The 19,879-nt window shown below is 37.8% G+C and overlaps 1 protein-coding gene across 1 annotated transcript; it reads left to right on the top strand.

Moving 5' to 3' along the window:
* The first annotated feature begins 12,347 nt into the window (after positions 1-12,347).
* LOC127091528 (zinc finger CCCH domain-containing protein 15) lies at positions 12,348-14,914 on the top strand. Its single transcript, XM_051030198.1, has 3 exons — positions 12,348-12,744; positions 12,985-13,771; positions 14,276-14,914. The coding sequence occupies exons 2-3, from the start codon at positions 13,004-13,006 to the stop codon at positions 14,603-14,605; spliced, it is 1,098 nt and encodes a 365-aa protein (XP_050886155.1). The 5' UTR covers positions 12,348-12,744; positions 12,985-13,003; the 3' UTR covers positions 14,606-14,914.
* The last annotated feature ends 4,965 nt before the right edge of the window (positions 14,915-19,879 follow it).

The following is a 19,879-nucleotide window of genomic DNA, read 5'->3' as shown; positions in this document are numbered from 1 at the left end:
CATCACCAAAGGTAACATAGCTTAAGTCATGAGGGTGAAGATCAGTTATCAAGTCTGAGTTCCCAGTCATGTGTCTAGAGCATCCACTATCAAAATACCATTCTTCTTTGAGAGCCATTAGACTTGTGACATTAGTCTTAGGAACCCATTGCTTCTTGTTGATAGGCCTGTAATATTTGGGTCTGGGTTGATAGTGAATCTGTTGATGCCCATGGCTAGGATAACCATACAACTTATAACAGGAAGACTTAGAGTGTCCAGCTTTCCCACAGTAATGGCATCTCCATTTTTGGTGTCTGCCATACTGCTGTCTTCTCTTCTGTTGTTGCTGATGAAGGTGGGTAGGGTAACCATACAACTTATAGCAGAAGGCCCTTGAGTGTCCAAATTTCCCACAGTAATGACATCTCCATCTTAGGTGTTTGTATTTTTGCTGTTCTTTCTTCTGATGGTGTGACATATGATGTGACATCTTGGAACTGCTCTTACTATTGCTGCATTTAGGTTTAGCTTGAGGTTTGTAGCCAGTGTAGCTACTTTCAGCCTTGGTTTCATGGAACCCTAATCCAGATTTGACTCCTGTACTTTGTCCAGTTTGAAGAATCTTGTCTAAGGAGTTAGATCCATTGTTCAACATCCTTACATACTTGGTTGTCTCTTCTAGTTTTGAGTTTAAGAGCACAACTTCAGTCTTTAGCTTGAGGATAGTTTCCGTATGTTCTGCTTTTTCTTTCTCCAGTTGGACTATTTTCTGGCTCTCACCTTGTTGATCTTCATCTAGCTTAACCTTCAGAGCCACAGCTTCTGTTTTCAATTTGGAGATGGTTTCCAAGAATTTTACCTTCTCATTCTCAAGTTGAGTTATGTCTTTTTCTTGATTTAAAGACTGCTTGTTCAGTTCAACACTTTTCTGACACAACTCTCTGTAGGTAGATGCCAATTCCTCAAAGGTTACTTCACCATCACTTGACTCTTCATCACATTCCCATCTTCCTGTCAAAGCAGTCACAAGATTTGCAGCCTCTTCAGTATCACTCTCATCAGACCATGTGGCAGCAAGACTCATCTTCTGTTTCTTAAGGTAGGTCCCACATTCAGACCTGATGTGTCCATACCCATCACATTCATAGCACTGAACCTCTTTTCCTTCTTTGGGCTTCTCATCTGCTCTTGCTTTTCTTCCAGTATTGTTGGATTTACTGATGTCAGACGAGATGTTCTTGACATTTGCCTTGGATCTGACATCCATTTTCTTTAACAGATTGTTAAACTGTCTCCCCAACATTGCAACTTCATTGGCCCATTCTTTATCCATATCTTGACTGTTTTCCTCTTCTGTGTTGGAAACAAAGGCAATGCTCTTGGTTTTCTTTTCAGTTCCCTCAGTCAATCCCATCTCAAAGGTTTGGAGGGAGCCAATTAACTCATCTACCCTCATGTTGGAGATGTCTTGAGACTCTTCTATGGCAGTTACCTTCATAGCAAATCTCTTGGGGAGTGACCTGAGAATTTTTCTTACCAGTTTTTCATCTGTCATCTTTTCTCCCAGGGCTCCTGAGGCATTAGCAATTTCAAGGATACTCATGTGAAATTCATGAATATTCTCTTCTTCTTTCATCCTTAAGTTTTCAAACTTGGAGGTGAGTAGCTGTAGTCTAGACATCTTCACCCTGGATGTGCCTTCATGAGTGGTCTTGAGAATGTCCCAAGCATCTTTAGCTATTTCACAATTGTTTACCAATCTGAAGATGTTTTTTTCCACTCCATTGAAGATGGCATTCAAAGCTTTAGAATTTCCAAGGGCTAGGTCATCCTCCTCCTTGGACCATTGTTCCTCAGGCTTTTTCTCAGTGGTGGCTTCTCCTTCTTTAGTAACAACAGGATGCACCCAGCCTGTCAAGACGGCTTTCCACGCCTTGTTATCAAGGGATTTTAAAAAAGCAACCATTCTTGGTTTCCAATAGTCATAGTTAGAACCATCCAAAATTGGTGGCCTATGAACAGATCCTCCATCCCTCTCCATTGTACCAGAAAGTATTCTCCCTAAATCTCACCCAGAGCCAGAGCAGGATGCCTGCTCTGATACCAATTGAAATTCTGGTATCAGATATAAGATGTTGAAGGTAATGTCACGACACTAATATCTGTTAATACACAATGGATAATAAAACAGAATTGAAAAGCAATCAACACATGCAATTGTTAACCCAGTTCGGTGCAACTCACCTACGTCTGGGGGCTACCAAGCCAGGAAGGAAATTCACTATAATAGAATTAGTTCAAAGACTATCCGTACACTTCAACAAGTTACAGTATTTCTCACCTAATCTCTACCCGTGCAATTTCTACCTAAGCACTCTTAGATATGAGAACCCACTCACTTCCCTTACGATCATAACCCCATGATCTTAAACAACAATCCTTGTGAAAAGAAAATACTTTTCAATTACAACACTCTTGATTTTACTTCACAGTTTCAATCAAGAAGACACACTCTTGATCTTGCTTCAAAGCTTTGATCAAGAAGACAAATCAGCCCAATTCAATCATCTATGGATGACTTGAATGACCTACAGACACAAACCCTAGCTCTCTCTCTAAATTTCGCTCAGTCTTGGTTGTGTGTTCAATCAGGTTTTCTAAGTCCCTTTTTATAGAAACATTGGACAGCTTGAAAACCCTAAATATATTTTCCAATTAAATCTTTTCATATCAGTTGTAAAGATCTCCTTGGAAAATAAACAAATTTGGTTGATATCCCCGATAGATTGCGCCAGCTAGCCATATCTTCAATCAACCAATGATTGCCACCAATTGTGCAATCACAAAAGACCAGACATTCATACTGAATGTTCTGTGTACATGATGTCATGACATCAGGTCTGACATCTGGAAAGATCCTGCATAATCCAGTTTCCTTTTATAGCAGGTACAGCCATATCAGTTACCATGACAATGAGTATGTCAACTGAAACAATCCTGCAGCATATGTCTTCTAATTTAGCTCCAGCAGGTACATCCAATATCAGAAGCCTTAGCATTGTAAGTGGCATTCTGAAACAATCCTGCTTGCATATCTTTTTTAACTCCAGCAGGTACAAAAGATATCTCATGTTAAGACATCCCACATGACATCTTGTGAACACCCTTTGTGTTACCAAAATTGCTGCCAACTCTTAGAATCAACATGAAGGAGTTTTGCTAAAATGCTTGGGAGAAAGTGAGGCATATGTGGCCGTGTCGAGTGTACATAGTGGAGCGTGTGGGGCACATCAAGCGGGACTGAAGATGAAATGGCTTTCGATGTAATCAGGAGTTTATTGGCCTGCAATGTTGAAAGATTGCATTGAATTTGCTAAAAGTTGTCAGGAATGCCAATTGCATGGGGGCATACAGCATGTGCCTGCAAGCGAGTTGCATACAATTGTGAAGCCCTGGCATTTTCGAGGGTGGGCATTGGATGTGATTGGAGAAATAAAACCAGCTTCGTCGAAACAACAAAGGTATGTGTTGGTCGGTATCGACTATTTCACAAAATGGGTCGAAGCCATAACATTGACAAATATGGATTAAGAGGCTGTGATAGACTTTGTCCAAAGTCACATCATATGTAGATTTGGTATCCCAGAAACAATTACAACCGACCAAGGGTCAGTTTTTACTGTTCGAAAGATGCAAGATTGTACAAAAGAGATGGGAATCAAATTATTGACTTCTACCCCTTATTACGCACAGGCAAATGGCCAAGTCGAAGCGGCCAATAAAGTGATCATTAGTCTAATAAAGAAACATGTAGGCAAGAAGCCAAGAAATTGGCATAAAACGTTAGATCAAGCTTTGTGAAACATGTAGGCAATAAGCCAAGAAATTGGCATAAAACATTAGATCAAGCTTTGTGGGCATGTCAAACGTCGCCAAAAGAAGCAACCGGAACAACTCCATTTCGACTGGTATATGGGCACGATGCAATGTTACTAGTAGAGATTCATGTTTGTGCAGTCAGAATCCAGAGGCAACATGAAATACCTTCTGAATATTATTGGAGCATGATGGCAGACGAACTGGTCGAGTTAGATGAGGAAAGAATGTTAGCCTTGGATTCATTACAAAGGCAGAAAGAAAAAGTCGCCAGAGCCTATAATAAGAAGGTGAAAGGCAAAATGTTTGCTGTCGACGATTTAATTTGGAGAGTGATCTTGCCTATGGATAAAAATGACAGAGTCTTGGGCAAATGGTCCCCAAATTGGGAAGGACCGTTTAAGGTTTTGCAGGTTTTCTCTAATAACGCCTACGAAGTCGAAGAGTTGGCACCAGATAGGTGAATCTTGAGGGTAAATGGAAAATACTTAAAAAAGTATAGGCCTCTCCTTCAAGAGGTCAAGATTTCGACAGGCTAAATGGCTGTCGAATAAACTAGGTTGGAGAAAACTATGTTTGAAACCAACTATAAAAGCATAGAAAATTAAATATACACAGTGCTGGAAAATAAAATAGTGACATAAAAAATGGAAAAAAGCCATTGTTCAAATATTACATAAAAAAATAAAATCGGTTAAAGTTGACCGAATCTAGACTGAAATGATTGAAGCTCAAGGTTGTAGTGTAGAGACTTAGGTTCAAAGTTGTCGGCCTGGACCTTAAGCTGTTCAAGCTTCTTTTTAACGTTGGAAAGTTCTTCAGCTACAACCAAGGCATCGTTGGTGGTTTGCTCCACAGTATCTTGGGCCGACTTTACAACCTTGTCGACAATACGCGATTCCTCCTCAGTAATTGACCCCAATTCACTGTCCAAAGCAGCAATTTGACGCCGAAGGTCATCAATTTGCTGACGTATCTCAGCAGCTCTTGTTTGTTTAGAGGCCAATTCCTTCTTCTTCTCCTTAATCATTCCCAGCATTTTGGTGACCTCTTCGTCGCCTTTCATCACCAGCTCCCATTTCTCCTTCACAAAGGCCTCTGTAGTTACAATCTGGTGTTCATTTTCCCTAACGTTATCGAGATGACACAACATGGAACCAAAAGTTTTTCAAAAGTGGCCATCGCACACTTAGCATACTCAAAAAGGTGAAGCTTTTTGAGTTGGGCAAGCACATGCAAGAGTTCTGGGCTGACAGAAGGTTCACTCATAAGCACATGGGGTAGATATGGATTCAAGGTATGAAAACGAACCCTGTCCATCAAAGCTTTGACCTTTGTCGCTTCAGAACCCATCTTATCAAAATGGAGTTGGTGAAGTTGCTCAGAATCTGAAGAAGTATCACGTGATCTTACTAGGCTACGAAGCCTAGCAATTACTTTTAGAGCAGAAGGCTTTATTGCCAGCCCCTGGAAAGATGAAGGGGAAGTAGTTGGTAGAGGAGCAGTTTGAGGAGGCTGGAGTTTTGTGATGCCAACATCTCCTGGTCCCCTTGAATCCTGCAAAGGCAAGGAAGCTGAAGAAAGACTAGAGTCAGAACTAGTCGAACTGGAATCCGTGTGCGTCGCAGGGCTAGTGACTGAACCAGAATCACTATCACTAATCTAGATAGGGAAGACAATAAACTCACCAGCATTGTCGACAGAGGTTGCTTGGTGAGATGGAGAAGAAGTCGACGACAAGGGAGTATAGTCTGCAACATGGTGAGGTGGCTCACCAGAAGCATCAGCCTGTTTTAGAGAAAAAAGATGTTTGTAAGAGAAGTCCAGTAGCTCAGGGAAAAAAGATAGTAAAACAAGTGATTACCTGTGTTGGTGTAGGAAGAACAACATCCGGATTCCCTTCCTCCAAGATAGCAGCAGCAGGGGTGTTGGTCGACTTCGAAGTCCCCACAACTGGATCAGGGACTTTATTAAGGATAGACGTGTCGACCATAATGGTGTTGGCGTCTAGAGAAGAAGGAGCCTTTGGAGTGAGCACTTTGTGGTGTTTTTTCTTCTATGCTTCACCACCCCTAGAGGGAGAATCATGCTTCTTCCTTTTATGGCCCTGGTGGCCTTTGGATTTGTGGGATTGTTAAGAAGATGGTTGAGTCGGCTGAGGAGTCGGCTGAAGACATGAAGAGAGGTTATAAGCATATATTCTAGTCAGAAGATCGGATAAGCCGACAAGAAATACCTCAGGTCCTGTGGCAGCAGAACGTTTATGTTTTTTGCATTTCTTGGATTGAGGAGAAGGGACAGGTAGATCTGTCGAACGTGGTTGACCCTGCACATAAGTAAGAGGTTAGAAACCACATATTGTTTTCCTTAGAGAAATCACAGGGTTGAGTGAGATTGCTACATATAGGTGCATACCGAAGAACTGGGTTTTTTGAAAACTTGGGCAATGGGTCGCTCATCATCATCAGAGGACTTCTCAGGAGTAACCTGCAAGAGTGAAAATGACAGTTAAGAATATATACCAAAGTAAAAGAAAACGGTGAATCAGCCAGATTTGAACCTGAGTCTTTTTTGTCGAAATGATAGGTTCATTGGCAGAAGCGTGATCCACAGGGTCTATGGGGATTGCTGTAAAGAAACATAGAAAATTAAGTAAGCAACAAAGTCCAAATAAAAGGAGGTGTTAGCTTTCCAGAAAAGTGTTACCAATTTGTGTGGAATCGAGCACTCTAACATATTGAGGATCAATATGAAGTGGCCCTGAGTAGTAGGGCAGATAATGCTTTGTCGGTACCACTCTGTCGGCCTTTTTCTTATAAGCATTTTGCACGTCTGAAAAGGGACAATAATACCAATCTGGAATTGAGTAGCCGAAGGCCAAAGCCAATGGGCTAGATGGCAAAGGAGGGAACTTGATGTTTCTGAAATGAAGGGCGTAAAGATACTTGTCTTTCGCGTAACCAGGGATTTTAAGCTTTGGAAGCCTGTCGGTTACCTTCTCCTTTAATTCGGCAGCGGCCTCAGAAATGGTCCGACGAAGATTATCAGATTGATACACAACTCGAAAATAGTTCTGAAAATCTTGAATTTGTTTGGCATGGAGAGCCTTACACTTGGTCGATTTCGCCTTCAAATAGACAAGAGCCTGAGTTAGTTCAGATAATTTGGCCTTAGGAGCACCAACATAAGCAGCAAGATATGATTGCCACCAATCATCAAATTCTTTGGTGCAGAAGAAGGTTGGTTGAAAAGGGATGGAATGGAGCCTTGGTCGGTTTTCCCAAAGGGCCTCAATATCTTCTTGGATCATACTCTAGGGTTGATCACAGAGGATGTTTGTGAGTATGTCGAGAGAAGAACACAGGGACTTCGGGACAAACTGACAAAGTCCAAATTATCGAGCTACCAAGTTGGGTTGGTAAGCAACCGGTCCAGGGTTGACGCTAGACGTTACAACCGACAGAAACTGGGGGACCAGAAAGTGTCTCCAAATAACAAAGGTTTCATTCTTGTGTTCATCTTCAGTCGAAGGAAAAGCCCTGGTGAGCCATTCAAGACCTTCAGTCCGACTACTGAAAGGAGCCATAGAGGGGTGAAAGTCGGCGCGAGTCAACATAATGTCAAACAAGAGGTGAAACGCCTTGACATCAGGAAAGGTTTTGTCGATGGACGTCAAAGGGATCAGTCGCTTCCAAAAAAGGTGTTGTTCTTCTGGGGGGAACGCAAGCCTTCTCATCCCATGGGACGTTATATCTTTAGAAAAAGTGGCATTGAGCCACAGTTGTAGGAACCAAAAGGGACCATGGGCCAAGACATTCTTCTTTTTTGAGTTCTTAGGGTCAAAAAGTTTGATTTGGCAGACAACTTCATATAAAGACTCATAAAGAGAGGCCAGTATTAATTGGCCAAGAGCGATGTCACGCTCTTGGTGTAGCTGAGTTGCCAGAAAAGCAAAGTGTTTAGCTATCTGCATTAATCTAGAGTAGAACACAAAACGAGACAGCCAAAGAGTTAGAAAGGTCACATGTTCTTCAATGGTCACAGGGCCTGAAGATGTAGCATGATGATCAATAAAGTTATTGTATGTCGGCTTGCGAGAATCACCAACATCAAACCTTAAAGAGACTGGTGCTACGGCTTCACAGTCGAAGACTTCGCCGATCGGTTTTAAGCCTGTAATGGCAGCAATATCTAAGAGTGTCGGCGTAATCATGCCACATTTTGTATGAAAGGAGTTGGTCGAACTGTCCCAAAATTGGAGGGCAGCCAGCAACATGCCACAAGATTGAGGGGGGGCCCAACGGGCAATCTGCAGAAGGGTATAGATACCTATTCGTTTCCAGTGGTCGATTTTCTCTGTTTCTAAATGATCCATCCAAGCGCAAAACTTAGGACAGTTCTTGGGAGGAGCAGTCCTAAAATTCCTTTCGACATAATGGAGGGAGAAAGGTTTTTGAGAAGAAACTAAAGGTTCAGAAATATGACTGGTGAGGAAAAAGGAATGTTTCTTAGTTATCTCAGGATGACGATTTTCTGGGAGTGGACCTAAGGATGCTAGAGGTTTGTCAGATAGGGAGAAAGGGACTAATACCCGGGAACGCCAGATTTTGGCTTTTTCTTCAACAAAGGGAGGTTCAGGAACATATTCCTTGCCATCAATGGTGAGTGGTTGCGTGAGCTTCGCAACGGAGGGAAGTGTTTTGGTTTTGTTTGAGCTAGCCATGGAAGAAGTTGAAGGTTTGAAGAAGAAAGGTTGTTTTCGTTTACCGAAGCAGAGGGCGGAAAAAGGAAAGAAGAAGAAGAAACAAGGGTTTTATAACAGTTAAACCCTAGGAAAAGGAAAAATGGACGTTTGATTTTCCTTTTCTGACACATGTACCCATGTTCCCACGTCTGCAGACACGTAGAGGTGAAGAGGCAATCATGGTTGGAAACACGTTTCCGTCATAAAGACGTGAAGTGATGGAGACGTAATTTTGTGTGTCTCGGGGGAAAAAGGAGATGTTTGTCATGATTAGATGACGTCAGCGGCGTGGGACAAACATGTGTACCACTAAGTAGAAGTGGAAGCGGTAAAGAACAAGTCAACATCTCAAAGATGCCATTATCTCACAAAAAGTCGACATTCGAAAATGGCATCTCTGGGGGGCATTTTGTTACCACAAGAAATTGATAGGGCATGTTGAAGGCGTAATCAATGAAAGTGCCTTATGGATTTAAGGATTATACCCCACCAAGGGGAGGTTTGAAAGAAAGCTGAGCCCAAGATAAGCAAGAGCTGGGAAAACCACAAGTTACCAGAAGACGAAACCGACAGAAGAATCATGTTTGGTCGAAATCCGTTCTATCGACTGAACTGGAGATTGAGACTTAAGAAATTCTTGGTTGTACCAAACACATAGGAGATGGTGTCGACATAAATACCTGAGCGGGATAAGTTTGAAATTCAAAATGACTAGCAGTTACAAGGAGAATAAGCGCCAAAATATGGAGCAATTTTTAGATCGTGTGGCACGACGTCTGTTATTTTTGAGTAGTTTTGCTTGTAGACAATTTCTTTAGTTCATTATAAATAGGGGATCCCACAGAGGACTCGAGTTGTTCACTTTGTACCAAAATCACTTGTAAAAAACTTCACATTCCCAACGCGAGGAAGCAAAAGTTTTTAAGAGTGTTATGTACGTGAATCACCACATTTACTTCAATGCAACTTCCTTATTTTTCAATTATTCCCGTTGAACACTTTATTTTAATTTCATTTACGTTTGAATTATCATTTTACGTTGTCGTCTACGCTGTCGACGCTAGTTCTATTACGATAATAGAATTCACCAAAAACGTGTTCGTTGTGTATGTCTTTTGAATGTTATAGTGTTGTCGGTCACGAGTCACCCATAGTCTATAGCATCATCATTTCGTGTGGAAAAACCTTTGCTTGTTCAATACTTTGTCAGAAGCCGTTTCTCATAAAGTTAATATTCCGTCGAGTTGAACGAGTTACCTTGTTACATTAGCACATGTCTTAGAATCAACTGGTCGATCCTGCAAGTAACCCTTAGTTTTAAGGCTTAGGGAGGACCAGCGGTTGTTTACCAATTTCCACAGTAAACGCTAGTGCACCTAGTGTTGCCAATCCAATTGGCGTCTGTGTTAAGTTTTAAAGAAGGCGCCAATTGGTCTGATACCTGTGTGTGTTTCGTAATTTTTTTGAAAAACATTGTACATTTTAGATAAAGTCGAAATCGGATCAATTCATATTAATATTAATACGCGTTTACACAAAAAGACTAATGTCGTTGACCGGGATGACCTAGCCGACATCCGGTCCCACATCCCCTAGCTACCCGAACTCGTGACCTTAATCCATGTTGATGATTCACCCCAGGTGTTTGAGTATCTGAGGACCTAGGAACATCACCATCAACTCCAGAAGATTGCCTGAGATATTCAAACAAATCTGCATAGTCTTGTGTATGCATTGAAGGTCTACCGTCATAGTTGAGTTCATGACTCATGCTAGAGTAGTTGGATTGTGTTTGAGTTATTGGAGGGAGACCAGGACGATTGAAGGGAGACATTGGTGTGAATGATGCGTCGAGGAAATGTTGAAATGATTGTTGTGGTGTTTGGTAGTCATATGGTTGTCGCATGTTTTGGTTTTGTGATGTTTGGGCTTCTTGGCTATAGTAGGAGGAGGACCAAACATCACGCATATTAGAACAGAAATGGATACGACTGATAAAATGATAAGATTATGTAGTATATGTCGTCAACCCGGACATAATAAGAACAAATGTCTCAATCTAGGAGCAACATCTGCATCATAATTTAGTACCTCCTTTCAATTTTTATAACCATGTATTTTTATATATCATTAATTTTTTCTTACAACAAGGTTAACAATAAACATCACTCCAACATAAGCACACTTAAAATAGAACAAGTCTAAATAAACAACACAAAAAACAAACATCTAATACAAATGAAAATACTTAACCATAATATTTAAAAACAACATTTTTAACTGATTACAACAATCAAACTGATGTCATCTGGTCCAAACATCATTTCCCTAGCATCCTTATCAGTTTTTACTCGCACTCAACCAAATATACTATCGAGTCTCTCAATACTTCTAATTTTTCCTCTTCTAGTAATTTTCCATCTAACCAACGAACCAACTCCATCTTCAATTGATCGAAACTACAGATGTTCCAGAAGATCATCAACATCTGAGGATTGTCTCTCGAATAAATCACTTTTCCATAGCGACGACGAACACCAAACATGTTTGTAATATGACTAAAAAAGATGTGGAAAAGTGAATCACACAACACCTCTATTTATAAAATAATTGCAGAGTACACTGAGGCATCAGACCAATTGGCGTCTCCTCTCACTGTATACACATGGACGTCAATTGGATTGGAAGCACCATGTGTTGTTGTCAATTCAATTGACGCCCCTCTTAAAAGGTAAGGATATGTGTCAATTGGTCTGGCGCCTATGTCTTAATTTTTTTTTATTTGGGATAGATTGGGAATTTGTTTGAAAACGGAATTATTTTAGATTTTTTTTAAAATGCAGGATTTTTGAGTAAAAAAATTCCATAAATTTAAGTGTCAGGATGAATTTAATAAATTATCTATCACGATCAAATATAAATTTTAATTTAGCTATCACATTTAATTTTTTTTAATTAGATATGAATTTATATTTATATTTACATTTCTTAAAATAAGTATCTTACATTTAATAAGTTTATTAGTTTTTAAATTAAAATTATTAGTCACCCATTTTTCTAAAAATATGGTATTAATGATTAAAACTAAAGATTTTATTTTAATTACAAAATTGTCATTATATAAAAATTTATATATTTTTAATAAAATAAATATCATATAAAAATTTCTAATATTATTTCTATATTAAAGTGCTCAAACAAATAAATAAGCTTAAATTAAGGGTTCTTAGAGGCTAAATTCCTAAGGTTAGTTAGAATTCTAGTCATGATTATATGCATGGTTGGTATACTGCTATGTAAAATTCACCGTTGTTCTTGAAGTTTTTGTGACTCGATGTTGCTAAGCTTGATATGCTATTTTAGAGTTTATGCATATGTTTTTGAAAAATTGTATCAGTTCAAAATAATTTAACACCGACAATTAATCAATAAATTGTATTCAAATAATTATATTTATATTTTAAAATTATTTTAATAACATGATAGGAATAATTAATTTCTTATTCGATATGTCTATTAAACTGTAGTTTTATAAAATTTTATTTTCTTGTAAAATTAAGATATATAGTAATTTCGATTTTAATTTTAATACCAACAAAAAAGTGTCAAAAAAACTAAGATTCTGATAAATTAACTCAGAATCACAGGCTTAAACATCGTTTACATACAATTTTTATTAGAAATCATTTATATATAATTTATACAAAAAAACGAAGCATACAGCCAAACATGGCAACCATCTAACCTCCGCCTTCTGATTAATTATCAACGGTGGTATACACGAGATACGTTTCAGTTACATGAAGGAAATTGAATTCCCAGAAAACCCCATCAAGAATGAGGCGCTGTTTCAAAATTTTAAGGGGTAAGTTTGGAACTACATCCCTACTTTGAAAATCGCACAAAATCCGAAAGGAAATTCTGTTAGAAAATGTGTTGAAAACAGTTTTCCCTCGCACCAAACACACCCTCTACATTGCCACTATATAATCTCTTTCTTCAACCTCTCTCTCTTCCAAGTTCTAACCGTATTTCTCTTTCTACATTTTCTCTCTCTCTCTGGGGAAGAAGCTCAACTCAGCTTGTGAAGTTGGAGCTTCTCTTCGTTTCTCATCCTTTCTGTTACGATCGATTTTTCTTAGGTATATGCTTTCTCCCAATTCATCTTAGAATAGTCTCTTTCATAGTTGTTAGCGTTTTCATTTTTCGATTATACACTTTCTTGAATCGATATTGTTTACTGTTATTTCTTCCATCGCGAAACTGTTTCTTTAATTTGCAATTTATCGATCTGAAAATGAGTGCATTAATTAATGCGTAAATGATTACGAATTTCTGATAGTCAATCGTCGCGTTTCTGAATCCTTTTCTTGTTTTTACAGAATTACTTCACCGATCAAAATGCATGACAAGGACGTTTGTTCTCCCTCATCTCAAAGAGGATTCGGCGTCGACCTCAACACTGCCGGCCACATGCAAATGAACGCCGGCGCGTTCGCTTCTTTGTACTCCGCTCTGACTAATAGTAATGAGAATCTTCCGTCACTCTCCGGAAATTTCAACAACGGCGGGGGCGTTTCACTTTATCCGTACTCTGATTCTGAAACTGAGTACGACTCGTTCGTGATACAGAAGCATCAGGATATGGTGAATCGTCACAGCATGTGTCTCAGTCGCCTCATGGAGGCTTCCAATGAGGTTGAAACTCTGCAGCAAGAGAACGAAGAGCTCCGTGCCGTGAACAAAGAGTTGCAGAAGAATCTGAACCTCCTAGTTCAGGCTTCGCTGGAGAATCGATTTGGCCGTGACGGCTCCTCCGTTCAGACACAGTCGATTCCGTTTGATGTATTGCATAGTGTCTGTGGCTTGAATCTTGGAGATGGTAAAGAAAACTGTGATGGTGGTTGGAATAACTATAACATCAAGAATACTAATAATAGTAGCAAGGAGCTGCAGGAAGATTCGGATGAGAGTTCAACGAGTGTGATAGATAATAACGATGTTGATGTTGATGCGGAACGGTTCTCGCTGCCGAAGAGCATATCTGTGAGATCCAATGGCTACGTGAAGGTGGCTCAGCCTCCAGCCACCGTAACTAACAATAACGCTGGCCGCATCACCAAGGGCGCTACCCGCTCTCGTGCGTCTTCCACTCAACCAGATCACGTTGTAAGCACACGCACGTCATGATTGCTTTTATTTATTTAATTATTTATTTATTATAATAATACAACTTTTATTATTGTTATTGTTATTTTATTTAGGCTTAATGTAATTTTGTGATTATTTGTTTTTTTTTTCCCTTACATACCGAACTTGACCTGCTTGCTAGTAGCTTAATTACTTTCCTTCCAAATGAAGTAAAAACTTGCTTGTCTGCGTCATTATCTGTTAGCTGCAACCAAGTTAGTTAGTAGTGTTCAAAGTCTTAAAATATTGATGATAGGGTGTGCGGAAACCAACTGTACTGCTGGTAGTGGTTTGTATTTCTAACTTTTTGTAACTATATATGATTGATTTTACCAAGTGTAAAAGTGGCTCTATTAATGGTTGGACTGGTTTTACGTGTAGTAACAAGTAATGTAGGGGTGTAACCTATGTGACTCAATTTTTTTCATTTATTATTTGTGTTTGTACTCATTGTTGATATTGTTGAAATTTTGTGTGTTTCAGCAAAAGGTATATGTGCGAGGAGGAGGGCAGAAAGAGGAGGAGCCTCTTGAGATGACTGTGTATAATCAGGGGATGTTCAAGACTGAGCTGTGTAACAAATGGCAGGAAACTGGCACATGCCCGTATACTGACCACTGCCAATTCGCTCACGGTATTGGGGAGCTTCGCCCGGTGATCCGCCACCCACGCTACAAAACTGAGGTCTGTAGGATGGTTTTTGCTGGGGTTGTCTGCCCGTATGGCCATAGATGCCATTTCCGTCATGCACTTACTGAGCAAGAGAAAGCTATAGCACAATCCACGCCCAGATCAAGGAAGATGGAAAGATAAATAGTCTCATGGAGGTGTTTGTTTGACTCAAAACGTATACATCAGTACATAATATTCTTGATTGTGTCATTACAAATTGAGGTCTAGAGCATGGTTCTTGTGGAGAATGTGGTCTGTCATCATGTCTCTCTTTTTTCTCCCCCCATAAGTTTGACATTTTGATTTTTGAACTCTACATACATACGTTTATATTGATCCCAACACAGCGAACATAAGAGAAAGTACTCTGAAAAAATACATATTTTTGGTAGTTTTGTATGGATGCATCATTTGATAGTTTGCAAATTAAGCAATTTCTTATTGTGCTTGTAATATGTTTCTAGTGATCTATGAAATAACAATGTTGGATGCGTCCAATATCAGAATAGTGTTCAGTTTTTTTTTTAAATTATATTTAGCTAAAACATCCTCAAGTTAAATAAACTCTACTGTCCGTTTATGTTTGAATTTATGGTTAAATAATTTTTCTTATTAATTACTCTTTAAACTATTTAATATTATTATTTTTATATACTTTTCATTTTATTAAAAAACTTTAATGTGAATAATTTATTGAATATTTCCACTAAATATATACAAAATATAATTTAATAAAGTTGCATAAAAATTATAAAATTAATTACATTCAAATAAATTTTTGATAACTGTGAAGATAGTTTCTTAAAATTTAAAATAGTAATTGGGCAAAGTTTGTTGTACTAACTAATTTTATCTATTAACAATGCAATTATGTGTATAATATTTAATGTGAGAATTATGTACTTACAATAAATTTTCATTCATTTTAAAATAACTTATTTATTTAAAGATTTACAAAAAGTAGAAAAAAAATGAGAAATAATATTTTGATAAAGATATCCTTATCATAATTGTAAAGTTGAAGATATTGCCTTAAGTAAATGTTAATTTTTTTTGAAGAAGTTAAAAAGAATCTTAAATCATTTAAACACAAAGTCAAGCTAGAATGAACACAAGTTCAATTACAAAAATAATCTCATCAAACCATGGTGATAAAAAGAGACAAAAACTCAATACAACTAGATTGACTAGTTCGCCAAAAATTTAAACTTAAAAATCTCTCTCTCTCTCTCTCTAAAGAATCAAAAGGAACAATAATCATACAAGTCAAATTATCCTTTTATAGAATTCTATGGGAAGAACCCGCCAAATGAAAAGAGAAGCCGCCAAATGAGAAACTTTATTCCAGATTATCCCTCTCAATTCAGGACAATCAATCGACTCAGTCTCTATAATAATATGGTATGCCAATCTAACAGAATATCTATGAACTAGATCGGTGGAAACCCGATCTAATAAGATCGGGTTTCCACCGTCAAACATCTAACTCATCAGCCAACAAAGAACAACACTTCATCACTTTCTCCTCCTCCGAAGCTAACAACTTTTTTCCACCTCCAACTCACCTCGTTAACCTTCATTTGAACCTTTATCTCTCAACAATTGACATATAGCTATTCACATAAAGATCTAAGAGTCTTCTAAATCTATTACAAAGAGGATCACCTTCAAACTAAGAATCAGACAAAAAAAGAGTATTTTCTTCATTACCAACCTTCCTAATAACCATATTTTCAATCCAACTACCAACTCCCATATATTGGTCAAGTGACTCCAAACACAAGGGGATGTGTTGATTAGATGAAACCAGTTTATAAAAATCTTATTATTTAAAATCATACAAAGATAAGGCATCAAGAATAAAGAAAAAAGATTGAGACGAAGAGAGATACACAACACAAATAACATTAAAAAAAAGTGAAGAGATAGAGAGTGCGCCAAAGATTTATACAGGTTCAGCCTAACCATTTGACTTACTTTTGTCCCCAAGAGTTTCCTGTTGAGAGTTCCACTAAACACTTAAGATTTTTACAGAAATTTCCCATGAACCTTCAACAACAAACAAATAGATATTTTACATTTCCTAAGCTTAAGAACCAACAAACATAACATTTACACAGGCTTTGCTTAAGAACTTTCAAATAGAGTTTTTATACAAGTCAAAATCAAGAACCTAAAATTAAAGCTTTCATACAGGTCAAGATCAAAAACCTACAACCAAACTTTCATACAAGTTTAGCTTGCAACCTTTACAAAATAATTCTACAAGAAAATCAAACTCTTGGATACAACAAATTAAAGCACAACACCAATTACAATAAAACTCTCATAAGGGATTTTCAATCTTTTGGCACTAAGACAATCTTCGTGGAAAGAAAATATGAAAACAAAAAGAGTAGAAGATGGATAGAAGGTTTTCTAATCATAAGAATCATTTTTTAAAAAGAAAAAATTTGTCTCAAAATAGAAAAATCCATGACCCATTTTAGTGACTTAATCGACTAAACCTAGTTGTTAATAGATTAGTGGCTTCAAAATTAGACAACCCTAATCCAAAAAAGAAAACTCTAAAGTGGCTAGATGGTTTAATCAATTAAAAACTTTTCTAATCGATTAAGAGGTTGTTGTTCTTGTTCTAATCGAGTGAACCAAGTCCTTAATCGATTAGAAAGTGTAAAAGAGTTCTTAATTGATTAGAGCTATTTCTTAACCAAATCCACACAAGCCTTGATAAGTTTTCAATAGGTTTTATGAAATAAGACTTCAAGACTAACTCTTGACCTTTTATATTATAAATGATCACTCTGAGACGCTGAGTGTGGGATCAAGTGAGCTATCACACTTTCACAACTTCAGATCTTCAATTTCTTTTGCTCGATACATAAATGATTTAGCACTTCTGCTAGAACTTGAGTTATTTGATTGACTAGGCTTGAGATATATTCTTGATCATGTGGCATCAGAAGCTTTACTTTGATAATTGAGTTTAACTCCCTCTATCACAGAGAACTCTCAATATCCACAAATCGTTTGACCTTGGAGTTGTGATCTTCAAAGTTGTTACTTTATCAGTTGTCATAATCAAAACCAACTGATGATCATATCTGCAAGCACATAAATCAATATTCTCCCTGCTCCCTTGATGATGAAAACGCATCTCTCCGGGATATGGTAAACACATAAAATTATGGGTAAATATTTGGAGTGATTAAACTCCCTCTCACGGATAAAGAGAGTATACTTCTCCCCTTTGACATGATAAGAATGGAGGGAAAATAACACAAACACAAATCACAATAAAATACGAGAAATATTTAACAACAAACACGAAATTAATGAAGAAGTATTTAATTCAAAATAATTAATCACTTAAATATATAAGAGTTACAAAACTTAAACATTCATAACAGAAAGGGAAAATAAAAAACAGGAAAGCAAGGAAAAACAACAAGCAAATAAGAAAAGAAGACAAGGCTACTTAATATCCTCCTCGTCATCATCACTAAAAATCCCATGAGACAAAGGTGTTCTAGTTTCATAAAACTTGCATACCAGATAGTCAACTTTGGCATTTGTCCGATTTACGGATCTGGTGTGCGTTTCCTGGTTCTTGAGGAGAGTATTGAGAAGAGCTTCAGTTGGTGGAGTTTGAGGGATCTCATAATCAAAATATTCCAAATTTTAAGGTTCTTCTTGATGAGGTGCTTGTTGTTTATCTTGAGCTTGTTGGTGTTGAGAACCTCTTATTTCTTTGGTGCCTCAATGTGTTGGGACTACATTATGGTGGTCATATTGCATTTTGCCTAGACAATGACTTACTATTTTGTATTATTTTCCATCGACTCTTCCTCCTATAAATAAAATAAAAAATGTTCCTGAATTGTGGTAATTAAGTGACCATATGACAACCACGCATTCCCCTTTCTTCGGTTATCTACCATTTTATAGATCATCCCAATGTTCTTTTCTAACTCTTTGATTTTAATTTCATGAAGAGAGGATGGCTCATTTGTTAGTGTCAAAGAGGAAGGTGATGTTAGAGAATGTGAAAGCCAGGAGGGGTGAGGTGGGGATTACAAATAGAAAAAGTGATCCTCATGACATGCTGACTAGGGTTTCAAAAAAAGGGAAATTATAGAAAAGAGTAGGTCATTCAAGCCATACTCATTTGTATCGTGAAGCCACCCTCGTCTTCTCCCAAGGCCAGGAAACATAAGGGCGGTTCAGAAAAGGTTCATGTTGATATGGAGGTGAACGCCTCAATAGACTTAGAGGGAGAGACTTTACTGTAATATTTTATGAAGGAATATTCTCATGGTATATATTCTATTGTGCTTTCAGAATGCTAGAAGGAACTCTCCTTCTAGCTGGGTAAGAACTTTGACAACATGAGTTTTTCCTATGATAACTTCGACGTGCCAAGTGATGTAGAAGGGCGAAGAAGATGGGCCTAAAGCAAGTGTTCCAATTTTAGGGACCTACACAATGAGAGAGAATTGTAATAGGACGGGAAATATCCAAGAGGGAAGAATGATTGAAGTCTGGCCTCCAATTAAATAAGAGCTTCGAGTTGAACTAGGCCTTAATAAATTTAGCAAATAGGAGTTTATCCTTTCTTGAGAAGAAATATAAAGATGCTCAATTTTTTTGTGGAAATATGGAAAAGGAGGAGGATAAGATGTAGGAGGATAATATGCAAAGTTGTCCTCTCCTTCGAGCGAGTTAGTATTCGAGGAAAATTCAAAAATACTTTTAGCTTTAAAAAGGCTTATTCTCACTCATCCGTCCATTCAAAATTTTCTTTTTTCTTCAATGTTGCAAAAAAAAAGGAATGGTTTATCCCCCAAACATGAAAGGAAACACAAAATGACTGCAATCCACGCAGTCAATTGTTGGACTTCCATAATTGAGGTTGGGATTCTCATGTAAATTGTAGTGTGGAATTTTGCGAGGTTAACTTCTATATCCCTTATAGTTGTAATGGCTCTTTTCCTCTAAATATTTTACTACCATGTCATCTATCTAAACTTTTAGGATGTGTCCCAGTTGATATGTAAATACCGTTTCCATCAATCTCTAGTAGGTGGAACCAGTTTTCTTTAGACCAAACGACACTACCTCTTAGTAATAAATTTTATTGTTGGTCATGAAAGTCATTTTTGGCGCATCAACATGATTCATCTTAACTTGGTTGTAGCTCAAGTAAGCATCAATTACATTGAGTACACGGTACCATGATGATCAATTAACCAACATGTCTAAGTTTGGAAAGGGGTTGGATATACTGGGCAAGCCTGGTTGAGATTGATGACATCCACACACATACGTCATTTACTCAGGACTTTGTTTACCATTACCATGTTAGCTAACCAATTATGGTACTTGATTTTGCTGATAAAACTCATTTCCCTTATC

This window comes from Lathyrus oleraceus, chromosome 6 (assembly GCF_024323335.1).
Source record: "Lathyrus oleraceus cultivar Zhongwan6 chromosome 6, CAAS_Psat_ZW6_1.0, whole genome shotgun sequence".
Lineage (NCBI taxonomy): Eukaryota > Viridiplantae > Streptophyta > Magnoliopsida > Fabales > Fabaceae > Lathyrus > Lathyrus oleraceus.
The sequence above is the reverse complement of the archived record's forward strand: the minus strand, read 5'-3'. Positions and strand labels throughout refer to the sequence as shown.

Excerpts from the sequence above, each read along its gene's own strand:
- LOC127091528 (XM_051030198.1), top strand. The coding sequence starts at position 13,004 with ATGCATGACAAGGACGTTTGTTCTCCCTCATCTCAAAGAGGATTCGGC. Across the intron at positions 13,772-14,275 it reads CCACTCAACCAGATCACGTT|CAAAAGGTATATGTGCGAGG; the intron begins GTAAGCACACGC and ends TGTGTGTTTCAG.